This window comes from Equus przewalskii, chromosome 6 (assembly GCF_037783145.1).
Source record: "Equus przewalskii isolate Varuska chromosome 6, EquPr2, whole genome shotgun sequence".
Classification (NCBI taxonomy): Eukaryota; Metazoa; Chordata; class Mammalia; order Perissodactyla; family Equidae; genus Equus; species Equus przewalskii.
In genome coordinates this window covers 78,348,713-78,361,464 of record NC_091836.1, presented here as the reverse complement: position 1 = coordinate 78,361,464, position 12,752 = coordinate 78,348,713, and the positions used below count along the sequence as shown (strand labels likewise).

The window sequence follows — 12,752 nt, the reverse complement described above, 5'->3', positions numbered from 1 at the left end:
GTCTGTAAAGTCTATGGCAACACTTTAAATCTTCTTTTAGGTCTTGACAAAGGATCTTTCAGTCCCACTCTAATTTTTTTTTTAAAGATTTATTGAGGGATGATTAAAGTACAATAAACTGTACAATTTAAGGTGTACAGTTTGGTGACTTCACACACACACACACACACACACTCTGTAAAACTGTCACCACAATCTGGAAGCTATTTCTTAATTTGAGAATTTTTTCCTGTCTAGAGAGACTGAGAATGAAACAAGTTTTGTTTTCTAACCTTGAAAGCCCTTTCTCATTTATGTTTTCTTTAAATTTCACTTGAAAACTGAACACTTCCCTTTTTGGCTCCTCTCTTGGCAGCTAGAAGTCAGATGGCACTTTCAGCACTCTGCCTGGAAATAACTTTAGCTAGTTCATCTAATTTATTAGATGTATTTCCTATTTTCCGTGTTACCACAGGTGACAGAATTACCAGACTTTTCGACATTATGAGGGTCCCCTTTCCTCTAGCTTCTAAGCATTTCTTGTTTTCCCCTAACCCCCTCCTTTTAGCCTGTCACTCAGTGCCCTAATCAATGTTTTAGGATTTTGTTTCAAAAGCACTCTACTTCCAGGTACCAAAATCTGTTCCAGTTATCTACTGCTACATAAGCACCCCAAAATTTATGGTGTAAAACAACCATTTTATTATGCTCACAGACTCTTTAGATTAGGAATTCAGACAGAGCACTGCAGGAGCAGCTGGTCCCTGCCCCACAATGTCCAGGACTTTGGCTGGAAAGACTTCAGGGCTTAGGGTGACTCCGTGGCTGGGGGCTGGTCTTACCTGGAGACATCTTACCTCACATGTCGGGGGGCTGATGCTGGCTGTTGCCGGGACCTCAGCTGGGACAGTCAGTCAGAACACCTCCATGCGCCCTCTCCACATGGCCTGGGCTTCCTCACAGCATGGGAGACAGGAAGTAGAAACTGCTGGTTTCTTGTGGCACATTTTTGCCATATTCTGTTGATCAAGCAGTCACAGAATCCAGAGTCAAGAGAAGGGGTCATTTTGACAGGAGGCATATCAAAGTATTTGGGGACTATGTTTTAAACCATCGCGGGTATCTTGAGCATGGTTTCCTGGAACTGCGTTTCTTCCTCTTGGCTTTGCACAGTGCCTGGTTCTGCTTTATACAGCAGTCCTGTTTTACTGGACTAGGGCATTGGGATGTTCCTGTAAGGCATCGATTTTAACCTGCCTCAGAGGGGGCTTCTCCTTGGAAAGTCTCTCTCTGTGTTCGCTGCTGCTGCTTCTTAGAGGACTTGGGGTTCCACCCAGACAAGAGCTCACCAGTCCTTTTTGTGCTTCCCTGGAAGTCAGCTGGGGGGCAGGCAGGTATGGCTTTGGTAGATTCTTAGATGTGCTTTCTGGAGGTGGAAAGGTGACTCAGGAGACTCTTGAGGTCATGGATGTGGCCCCACTTGGAGGACGAGGCTGTCCTGGACCCTGTTGTGGGCTTCCACCTCTTTGAGATGAGGTTGCTTCAGGAGCAGGATGGCTAAGTTGTGAGTGTCAGTCACCCTGACCTTTGGCTTTTTATCAGGACTGTCCCAGAGGAGGACATGAGGGAGTTACTGAGTTGAGCCCCTGCTCTGGCCTGGGGAACAAAGTTCTGGACTTGCTGATAGGACTCAGGCAGCCTTTCTCCCTTTTCTCCTCCTCTGTGCCTGGGAGTATGGCCTCGGGGGAGTACAGTAAGAATGCCATCTCCAGAGTTGGGGCAGTTGCTGAGTGACGGGAGGATGGTGATGCCCACTGAGCTAACGGCCCCCTTAGTCTAGCAGCCCTAGAATGGCAGACGCCCAACTCCCAGACAGTTTCATTTGCGAGCAGGCTTGACACCTGCTGAATAGGGATGGGGAGCATATTGGAAGCTGGGCCCTGTGTAACCTTAACCTGCAGACAGGCTCACTTCATGGAACCCTTGGCCCATCTTGGAGCCTCTGGGGCTATTTTTCTGGGTTCCTAGGACCTTCCCCAACTGGTCTAAACTGGTCTTCTTTGATACTGATGCTTTCAGAAGCCTGTGGCCAGAACAAAAGCAACTTTGGACATACTGAGTTCAGAACTGTCTTGTCATCAAGGACTAAAATAGCCTTCTCTTCAAAAAAGTCCCTGGGTGCACTTGACAGTATATGGGGCATCCCTTGGCACAAATGCTTCCTGCTGTGTTTCTTGAGAATGGCCCATGTCACTAATCGAAGAGTTGGGTCGTGTTCCTGTGAAAAAATACCAGAAGAAAGGGCATGTATTTTGCACTTTAACTCTCATTTTCTGTCTATGTGCACACACGCACACACACTTCTTTCTTGTTAAGTATGTTTCTCTTTCTACACCTTAGTTCATACCCTTTCTTTCCTACTCACTTGTCTTATATGTTTGTCTGTGAGTGTGAGTGTTTATGCTCCTCTGTTTCTTTTAAATTTCCTTTGCATTCTCCCCCTTTTCTTCTTTCTGTCTCCTTTTATCTGTTTATCTTACTTCCTGTCCTGCAAATGTTGGTTTTGGCCAGTCATATGCTGCAGTGTTGGAATTCACGTCTGGGTTGAGCAGCAGAATTGGCTGCCTGCTGACAGGTGGTGGCACAAGTGCCCAGTTTCACAGTGTCTGCCTCCCTGGGGCAAACTCTGGGGTTTGAGACTGAAGAGCGAGAGATGAGAAGACCAGAGTCTTAGGTGTCTTTTAGCTGTTTTGTATTTACTTCTATATTTCGTCTACCTTCGTGGGAACCATTTGTAAGTGTTCAAACACTTTTAAAATTTACATCATCTCAGTCACACAGCTAGTACGCGAGGATACTCAGAGCAATGTTTTCCCCATGCTTTATAGATAAAGAACGTGAGGCTCAGAGAGTTTAGGTGACTTGCCCATGAGCACACCCAGGAAATGATGGAACCAGGACCAGAGAAGAACCCAGGTCTCTAGACTCTTGCTCTAGTCTATGAATTTTGCCTTATGAGAGAGGGCTTTGGGGATTGACAGCCATCTTGGGCTGCTCTGAGTGCTTTGTGTCCCTTTCTGTGTTGTTCTTCAGGTCATATGGCACAAAGAGGGAGGCAAGGAAGTCTGAACCATGCCCTGGGCAGCCATAAGGAGACCTAGGTTTTAACCATTTATTTTTCACTCATTCAACACAAATATATTAATTTCTACTGAATTCTAGATACAGTACAAAGAGCAGGGCTATATCAAGATTAACAAGACACGGTCACCAGCTTCAAGGAGGTCTGCTCATAGTCTAGAAGGGAGATAGGTAAAGAAACAATATAGTCCAATAAAGTGTTATAAGTACCATAATGGACATTTTCCTAGGCACAATGAAGGCATCAGAAATTGGCCGTCTCCGCCTGAGTGAAAAGGGTAGGGTCAAGAGAGATTCCATAGAGGAGGTTATACTTCAGCTGAGCTACAGAGATGTAACTGGACAAGCCAGCATTCCAGGCAAAGGAAATGAATGTGTGAAGGCCTAGAGGTGTGAAAAGCAGAGTTTGATGTGGCTCAGGGTGGGATGCAGGATTGTATGGAGGAAAAGACAGTATGAGATGATAAAGGAAAAATAGGTAGGGACCAGATCATGGGAGGCTTGTCATCCATGCCAGTGAATTTGCCCTTTATTCTGTAGAGAATGGGGAATTTCAAGCATGATCAGTTTTGTATTTTAGAAAGATGTCAGAAGATGAGAGGATGCACTGGAATTGGATTGAGATTGCAGGCAGAGAGAAAAGTTAAGAGATTGTTTTAAAAGTCCTGGTGAAAGGTAAGATCTGAACCAAGGAAGTAGCAGTCGCAGTGCGGATGGTAAGGAGGGGGACAGATCTGAGAGATGTGAAGGATGCAGAATTGATAGGACTTAGTCATCAGGTAGATCAGTGTGTTTGGGGAGGGAGCTGGATCCAGATGCTTAAAGCCAAGGGGGATAAAAAGAACAAATCTGGACCTTTTCTCCCCTCTATGTAATGAGTTGGAAATAGAAGCAGCAGTAAAAACTAGGGGTGAAGGAAGCACAAAAAAGCATAGGGATGAGACCATGTGAGAAGACACTCAGCCCAGGTGAATGAGAACAAGAGCAAAGGGGGTTCTCCAGTGTAAGGCCAACCCTTCTAGATGGGCATTGGCTCCCCACCCCCTTCACTGCCTGTTCGAGGACATTCCTCCTGTGTTTGTCCCCTCTTGTCCTGTATCAACAGCTTTTCCCTCTCTACTGGATGTTCCAGTCATCATTCAAGCATGCTATACTATCTCCTAGCTCAAATTAACAAACAGAATGCTTCTATTACCCTGCTTTCTCCTTTAACTACCACCTCATTTCCTTGTTCTCTTTTTTAGGAAAACCTTTTGAAAGAATTGTCTGAACTCTTGGTCTTTACTTCTCTTCTCCCATTTTCTTGAATTCTTTCCAGTCAGGCTTTCTTTCCTACCTCTCCTCCAAAATCTCTCTTCTCAAGGTCACAGTGACCTCCATGTTGCCAAATCTAATGATTATTTCTCAAGTCTGTCTCTTAACTGGATTGTCCGCAGATTTGACTCAGTTCATCACTCCCTATTTCTTGCAGGTCTCAGGACATCACTCTTCTTGGTTTTCTTCCTTCCTCACAACATGCGCTTCTCAGTCAGTCTCTGTTGCTAATTCTTCCTCCTCCACCTGACCTTGAAACACTGGAATGCCCCAGGGTTCAGTCCTTGGACTTCTTCTCTAGCTACACTTACTTCCTGGATGATCTCATCTAGTCATATAGGTTTAAATAGTATCTGGGGGCCAGCCCGGTGGCGCAGCAGTTAAGTGCACATGTTCCACTTTGGTGGCCCAGGGTTCGCCAATTCGGATCCCGGGTGCAGACATGGCACCACGTGGTAAGCCATGCTGTGGTAGGTGTCCCACATATAAAATAGAGGAAGGTGGGCACGGATGTTAGCTCAGGCCCAGTGTTCCTCAGCAAAAAGAGGAGGATTGGCAGCAGATGTTAGCTCAGAGCTAATCTTCCCCCCCCAAAAAAATAAATAAATAAAATTAAAAAAAAAATAGTATCTGTATACTACTACTGACTCCCAAATTGAAATGTATAACCTTAACTCCTTTCTACTAGGTGCTCAGGCCATTAATCTTGATGTCATCCTTGACTTCTCTTTGTCTGTCGTACCTTTCATCCAGTCCATCAGCAAATCCTATTGGCACAGCCCTCAAAATAGATCCATCTCTACTGCTACTATTCTAATCCAAGCCATCCTAAGCTCATGTCTGGATTGTTGCAGTGGCCTTTAAATAACCTCCGTGCTGTCACTCTTGCATCCCTATACTTCATTCTCTGATACAAACTCAGTTCTTGTCATTCTTCTGTTCAAACCTCTTCAAGAGTTTCTGTTCTCTCTCAGAGTAAAAGCTTATGTCTTATTATTAGTCCATGGCATCCTCCATGATGTGGCCTCTGGTGCCTCTCTGACTAATCTCCAGCTCACTCCTCCTCTTCTCACTCCACTCTGGCCACACTGGCCTCCTCGCTTCCTCTGGAATACTTCAAGTATGCAATTGTTTGAGCCTTTGCCCGACTGCTCCTTCTGCCTGGAACATTCCTCCCCTGGATAAATACGTTGCTAACTTACTTAAAGTTATGTTCCCATGTTCCCCTGGCAGAGGGGCCTTCCCTCATGGCCCTTCCTATTAAACTCTAGCCCTTTATTCTGCTTTATTTTTTTTCATTGGCCCCTTAGTGTGTATTTGTTTATTGTCTGTTCACTCTAGACAAATAAAGCCATGCTCTCTCCCTCCACCAGAATGCTACCTGTAGAAAGAGACTTTTATCTATTTTGTGTGTGTGTGTGTGTGTGTGTGTGTGTGTGTGTGTGAGGAAGATTGGCCCTGAGCTGACATCTCTGCCAACCTTCCTCTGTTTTATGTGGGATGCCGCCACAGCATGGCTTGATGAGTGGTGCTAGGTCCACAGCCAGGATCCAAACCCGCAAACCCTTGTCCACTGAAGAGGAGTGCCTGAACCCAACCACTATGTCACTGGGGCTGGCCCCAAGAAAGAGACTTTGTCTATTTTTAGTATCTGTTGATCCTTAATGCCTAAGATAGTACTTGGTATATATATCGTTGGTGCTCAATAAATATTGGTTGAATGGTTAGAAGAGCCAAGGTGTGTTTCAAGCCTGGTATAGCTGGGAAACTGTGACCTGAGTAATAGGTGGCTTCCTTTGCTCCCATGTTCAGGGTTCAGAGAAGGTTGGCAAGGAGCTGTCCTGGGAACCCTAAAGAAGTGAAGCTTGAGACTGTCAGTGGCAGCTGGGAGACAAGAACCAAAAGAAGACTTTGCTTAAATGGTTGGCTTCCTGAGAATGCTTGCATCCTGGCACTGCCATTCTCTTGGCCATAGTTTCCCCTGTCCAACAGGAGGATTGTCTTACTTTGACTCCTAACCTCAGTTTGAAGAACTGGGAAACAACTAGAGAGTGAAACTGAAGCCTAAGAGTGAGCATTCTCTCCCATCCATGCCAAGGAGATGCCACCTGCTGTGTAAACTCTTCATTCCAAAGAACCAGGCATCCTGACTGCTAGTCCCCATTGTGTTCCTCCTTAAGCTTCCCTGTTCTCTAGGTAACAGATCCTCCTGAGCCCTCCCTCAACCTGGGAGCAAAGAGTGATTAAGTTGATTCTTGGGATTACAGAACTAGCTCTGTTTCCAAGGAAATGGGAGGCTCCCGAGATAGTGCCAGAGCCTCTAGTAGTGAATGAGAGAGAGAGAGCCAATCCAAACATCAAGACCTTGGAAGCTTGTCTGTGGGGAAGTGATGGAGAGACGCATGGGGATGGAAGGCTCTAGGCCAGTGCTTCTGCGCTGAGATAGGGTGGGCCAGTTATATGCAAGCCTGGCCTTTCCCACCTGCATCATTCTACTATTGTGGTGTAGTAGACGACCCTAAAACTTAGTGGCTTGGAACGATTTATTATTCCTCATGTTTCTCTGCATTCACTGGGCAGTTCCCTACTGGTTTTCCCTGGGCTCACTTATGTAGCTGGGTTCAGCTGTGTTCAAGATGACCTCACTCACGTGGTAGCTGGCTTTTGGCTGAGGTGCCTTGCGTATGCTCCACATGGCCTCTCATCCTCTAAAAGACTAGACTAGCTTCCTTACATGATAGTCTTAGGGCAAGATTCCAAGTGAGTGAAGGGGGAAACTGCAAGGCCTCTTGAGGCCACAAGTTTGGAACTCGGAAAACTTAATTTCCGCTATGTTGTATTGGTCAAAGCAAATCACAATGTCAACCTTAGATTCGAGGGGCAGAAAAAGCTGCAAAGAATTTATGGCCATATTCAATTTCCTCCTTACCCTCCCTTTCCCACCCTGAATGTTTACAATCCAAGGACAGAGGTAAGCTGTTTGAAAAAGTTTCCAAAGCAGTTTTTCTGAATAATCAGCCCCTTGTTAGTGTTAGTTATCAAACTAAGATTGAGCACTGTGTGTAGCCACTGAGTTCAACACTTGACGTGCATTGTTCTGTTCCTTACAACAATCCTCTGAGATAGGCATTCTTTTAACCTCCATTTTACAGATAAGGAAACTGAAACTTAGAAAGATACAGTTATTTACTCAAAGTCATGGAGTTTGTCAGTGGCTACACTGAGACCTGAACCCTAAGACAATGATGTTCTTACCCTCTATTGAGAATGACTGGCCTAGCATAACCTGATGAAAAACAATAATAATGATAATTAACAATCCTATTAAGTTACACTGTATGACGTCATTTCATATCCATGGTCTCATTTGCCCATTATGACAACTCTGTGATGTAGTTAGAACAATTTTGAGGAACTGAAACTGGAAGCTGAGAGAGAGTGAGTAGCTTTGCCCATGATCACGTTCCTAATAAGGGATAGAATCAGAAACATATGGAGAGTAACAGTGAGTTTTACCCTCAGTTGAGAATCGCAGCCCTATGAGGCAGGGCCTTATCTATTTTGTTTACAAATTTATCCCCAGGATCTTGGAGTGAGTGAGTGCTGCCTTCTCTGTCATTAACCCAGGGGTGCCTGGGCTCCAGGTCAGCATGTATAGGCCCCCTTTTCCATCCTGAGTTACTGACGTGCATTGGGCCTGGCCTGTGGGAGTCTGGGCAAGGAGCACTTGCAGCTCTGGACCACAGATGAGCAATGATGTGAAGACCAGGACCTTAAAAGGAAAGGGCCAGTCTCTTCTCTATTTTACCCTTCACAAGAGTTAAAGCAGGCCAGGCATCAAGAGAATTTCTTGTGGGATTTCTTTATGCTGGAACTACTAAGGGAGGTTATAGAATCATTCTTTCTGAGAGCATGCTAGAATCAGACCAGAGTCCTCACCCTTTTTCTATCCCATCTATGGGAGCCATGCCACACCCCTCATAAGTAGCAGTGGCTCCATGGACTGGTAAATTCTCACCTTGGGGTTTGAGGAGACATCCCCAGGGAACATATATCAAAATGTCTGGAGAGAGGAGGGATATGTAGTTTGAAATGGCTTCCTAAGAGATTCTGAGTCTCATTAAGTGCCTCTCATCTCCCATTAGAATGTAAGCTTCACAAGGACATGAATTGTTGTCTCTTGTGTTTATTCTTGTATCTAGCACCCAGAGCAGAGCCTGGCACATAGTGGGTACTCACTAAGTATTTGCTGAGTGAATAAACAAATGATAAGGTGTCCTCTATTAGAGCCATCTTCTCTCACCTCCCATTGAGAATAACTGAGACGTAGAGTCTTTTGTGTAGCCCAGACACTCATTGGCTTATAGGGCTGGACTGATGGCCTTTTGCATCCGTGGCTCTATAAAATAAATGAGGGATCTAAGACCTCTCTCGATTGTGAGTCGGTTGAGATCTCCCCAGGCTCAGCTTGGTGTATTACCCTGCTGCTGCCTCCCCTAGGGAGCACTGAGGCTAATTCTTTTCACACCTCCTTACTAAGCAGAGTCTCTTTGGTCATCAGCTTGGCTGGGCACCGAATTTCCCTCATCTGTGCCCATGTACACATGGGATGGCTCTTGTTTGACTTGCCCTTTTAAAAACAACTTAAGCATGTTGAGGTTTCCTGTTGATCTGGGGCAGCCAGAGGCTATGACCCAACAGGGAATTGTTGGCCAATCCCTGACTCACCCGAGCTGGGTTTTCTGTGTGTGAGCAAGCAGTGACAGCAGCCTGGCTCAGGGGCAGCTGGCTGCCTTCCTGTGGATGGCATGGCACTCTGGAGCCTGCAAACCTGGACCGCCTAGCTTTGAGGGCCATGGCATTAGGGTCAGGTAGACCTTTGTAATGTGCAGTGCTGGCAGAACCCTGCTGTCTTTGAATTCAAACTGTTTGGGAAGGATTCTGAAAGTTGACAGTGATTGCCCTAGTAGACAACTAGAAAAATGTACTGAAAAGGAAGTATGCTCATGGTTCTCTTCAGTAAGCTCACCTTTACCTTTTCCCTTCTTTATTTGTTCATCATTCACTGAGCCCTGTGAATATGTCCCTCCGTCTGGGAGAAATCATCGTCTGGTAGGGAAGACCAAGAGGTCTCCTGATACGTAGAGATGCTACATTTGAGACAGGGCTGTGCCCGGTGCTGTGGGGGTTTCTGATGAGTTATGTCTGGGGGCCCCGGGTGGTTCACAAAAATGGCAGAGGCCACACCTTCCTCTTTAGAGAAGCAACATAGTATAGTGTACGTTCTTGTCCTGACTTCACCACTTCCCAGCTGAGGAACCTTGGATGAGATATTTAACCCTTCTATGCCTCAGTGTTTTTCGTTTGTAAAATGCAAATAATTAGAGAGTTTTCATGAAGATTAAATGAGTTAATATATGTAAAAACCTTTATGTAGAACTATTCCTGATATTCGATAAGATCTGTATGTGGATTTGGAGCTGGGAAATGGCTGGTGCTTGTTTGCTATGATGCCTGCTGGAGGTTGGAGCTGCCTAAAGAGTTGGTCTCCCCTCCCCATTAACCTCCTCTTTGAGAGAGTAGAAAGGACTCTTTCTTGAGGGGCCTTCCTGATCCTTTTGAGACCTACAGGGATCTGAATTCTGACCAAGACCCAAGCTGAGGTGCAGTATTTTCTGTCCAGTAGCAGAAGTCTCAGGGGAGGTAGGGGCTTGTTAAGGAGACAGATCAAAGGGCTTGAGTGTATATTTGGGTCTACTTCAGGAAGTGAAGTGCTGGAGATGCTTTGTAGCTCATGAGAGCTGACCATTAGCATCTCTTCCCAACTCTACATTCTGTGAGGTCACACTGGTAACTTGAAATCAGACAGTAGGAATATTTATACTGCGGAAATTGGCAAATGCTACAAATCTATGCTTTCTTCCCCAGAGAGCTGATTGTTAAACATTTAGCAGCAAACCACTGGTCTTACTGATCTCTAAGTGGCAGATGGAGACTCTTGGGATTCTCTCACTTGTCACAGAACCAGCTTGTGTTCCAGCATTACTCAGGATCCCTGGGGATGAATTGGGCAGAGAGCCCCATTGAGTTTGGCCTGCTGTGGGTAAGGAGCTGTTTCTTTCCTTGAGGATAGCTTTGAAGGCGCGTTACTTGGACAGAGTACTTTTAGCTTGAGAGTGCTACAGGAAGGAGATACTGAGCTCTCTAAAAATGAAGTCTAGTGCCTCTGATTGTCAGGCCACTCAACTGTCATTTTCTCTTCTTTTCCATTTTTTTCTTCTTCTAGGTCTCAGTCAGTCTCTCCACCTCCAGTTCTCTCCCCACCAAGGAGTCCCATCTACCCCCTCAGTGATAGTGAAACGTCAGCCTGCAGGTACCCAAGCCACTCCAGCTCCCGGCTGCTCCTCAAGGACTGGCACCCCCGTGATCCTTCACCCAAAAATCCTCAAGCTTCCTCCCCAGACACTTCACCACCCATCTGTCCCCTCAAGGCCACCAGCTTCAGTTCTTTGGACGGAAGCCCAGTGTGCAAGAGAGAGGACCAGAAGGAGAATGTCCAAGAGGCAGCCCAGGATGTAGAGGGAGTAGCTGCTTGCCTCCCCCTTGCCCAGAGCACTCCGTCCCTGGGGCCAGCTGCTGGCTCACGGAGTGTCTTTCTGAACCGCACTGGCACCCGTACCCACAGCCTGGGCATCCGGGAGAAGATTTCAGCATGGGAGGGTCGCCGCGATGCTTCACCCAGGATGAGCATGTGTGGAGAAAAACGGGAGGGCTCTGGGGGCGAGTTGGTGATCAGTGAGGGCTGCCCCAGTGTGGGCTGTCCCAGCGTGGTGCCGTCTCCCTGCAGCTCAGAAAAGACGTTTGATTTCAAGGGCCTCCGGAGGATGAGCAGGACCTTCTCCGAGTGTTCCTACCCTGAGACCGAGGAGGAAGGAGAGGCACTCCCTGTCCGGGACTCTTTCTACCGGCTGGAGAAACGGCCAGGCCGGAGTGAGCCCAGTGCCTTCCTCAGGGGGCATGGCAGCAGGAAAGAGAGCTCAGCAGTGCTGAGTCGGATTCAGAAAATTGAACAGGCCCTGAAGGAGCAGCCAGGCCGGGGACTCCCCCAACTCCCCAGCAGCTGCTACAGTGTAGACCGAGGGAGAAGAAAGACTGGGACCTTGGGCACCTTGGAGGAACTGTCGGGGAGTGCAAGTGTGAGCTCTGGCAGCCGGGCAGGAGGAGTGGCTGGAGTTGCGGGGGAGGCGGGCCCACCCCCAGAGAGGGAAGGCAGTGGCTCCACAAAGCCAGGGACCCCTGGAAATAGCTCGAGCCCCCAGCTGCTGCCATCGAAGAGCTCCGCTGACCCCGCTGTGAACCCTGTCCCCAAACCCAAGCGCACCTTTGAATACGAGGCTGACAAGAATCCCAAGAGTAAGCCAAGCAATGGTCTACCTCCTTCACCCATACCTGCTGCTCCACCCCCTCTGCCCTCCACCCCAGCCCCACCGGTCACCCGGAGACCCAAGAAGGACATGCGTGGTCACCGCAAGTCCCAGAGCAGGTAACGAATGCCCCTGCGGTGTCTTGTAGCTGGGCACAGTGGCTTTCTTTTCAATGGAGGATGCAAGAGCAGATTGTAGTTGTGTGTCACTGTCAATAGTGCTTTATAATTTCTGAAGCACCAAATAATTGTTAGGTGGTAACATTAGTTAGGTGAAAAAGAGATTGTTGTTCTGCTCTTGCAGGATCAGGATACTTAAATGTGAGTGGGAGGGTGAGAGCGATTCTTCCAGATGCTGTGTACTGAAGATGTTGGCTGGTTTGGCCTTTGGAGTAGAGTCAGGCTGCATTACTTACCAGCCCTGTCAAAACTTCCTCAGTCCTCTGTGGGAAGGGTAGGGCCACCTTACTTTTAGATAGAATAGGCAGTTCCTTGAGGACTAGTAGGATCTCCACCTCACAACTACCTGAAATGCTGGCATTAAAAATTGATTTCTTGGGGCTGGCCCGGTGGCGCAGCGGTTAAGTTCACATGTTCCACTTCTCGGTGGCCCGGGGTTTGCTTGTTCAGATCCCGGGTGCGGACATGGCACCGCTTGGCAAAAAGCCATGCTGTGGTAGGTGTCTCACGTATAAAGTAGAGGAAGATGGGCACGGATGTTAGCTCAGGGCCAGTCTTCCTCAGCAAAAAGAGGAGGATTGGCAGTAGTTAGCTCAGGGCTAATCTTTCTCAAAAAAAAAAGAAGAGATTGATTTTTTTGAGTGAAGCATTATCTGAATACTGCATGTTATCACTAACACAGTAGTATCAACACATTTAACAAGATTTCCTCTTT

General features: G+C 47.0%; 1 protein-coding gene across 50 annotated transcripts in view; it reads left to right on the top strand.

Annotated features, from left to right (window-relative positions):
- Positions 1–12,752, top strand: part of DENND2B (DENN domain containing 2B) — a 176,813-nt gene that overhangs the window by 130,068 nt on the left and 33,993 nt on the right. For 37 of the 50 annotated variants that reach the window (XM_070626264.1, XM_070626261.1, XM_070626255.1 and 34 more), the window contains one exon: positions 10,721–11,977. The exons of the other annotated variants lie outside the window; for them this stretch is intronic. In XM_070626264.1, the coding sequence (XP_070482365.1) occupies positions 10,721–11,977 (1,257 nt within the window). The remainder of the gene's footprint in view (positions 1–10,720; positions 11,978–12,752) is intronic. 50 annotated transcript variants of the gene reach the window in all.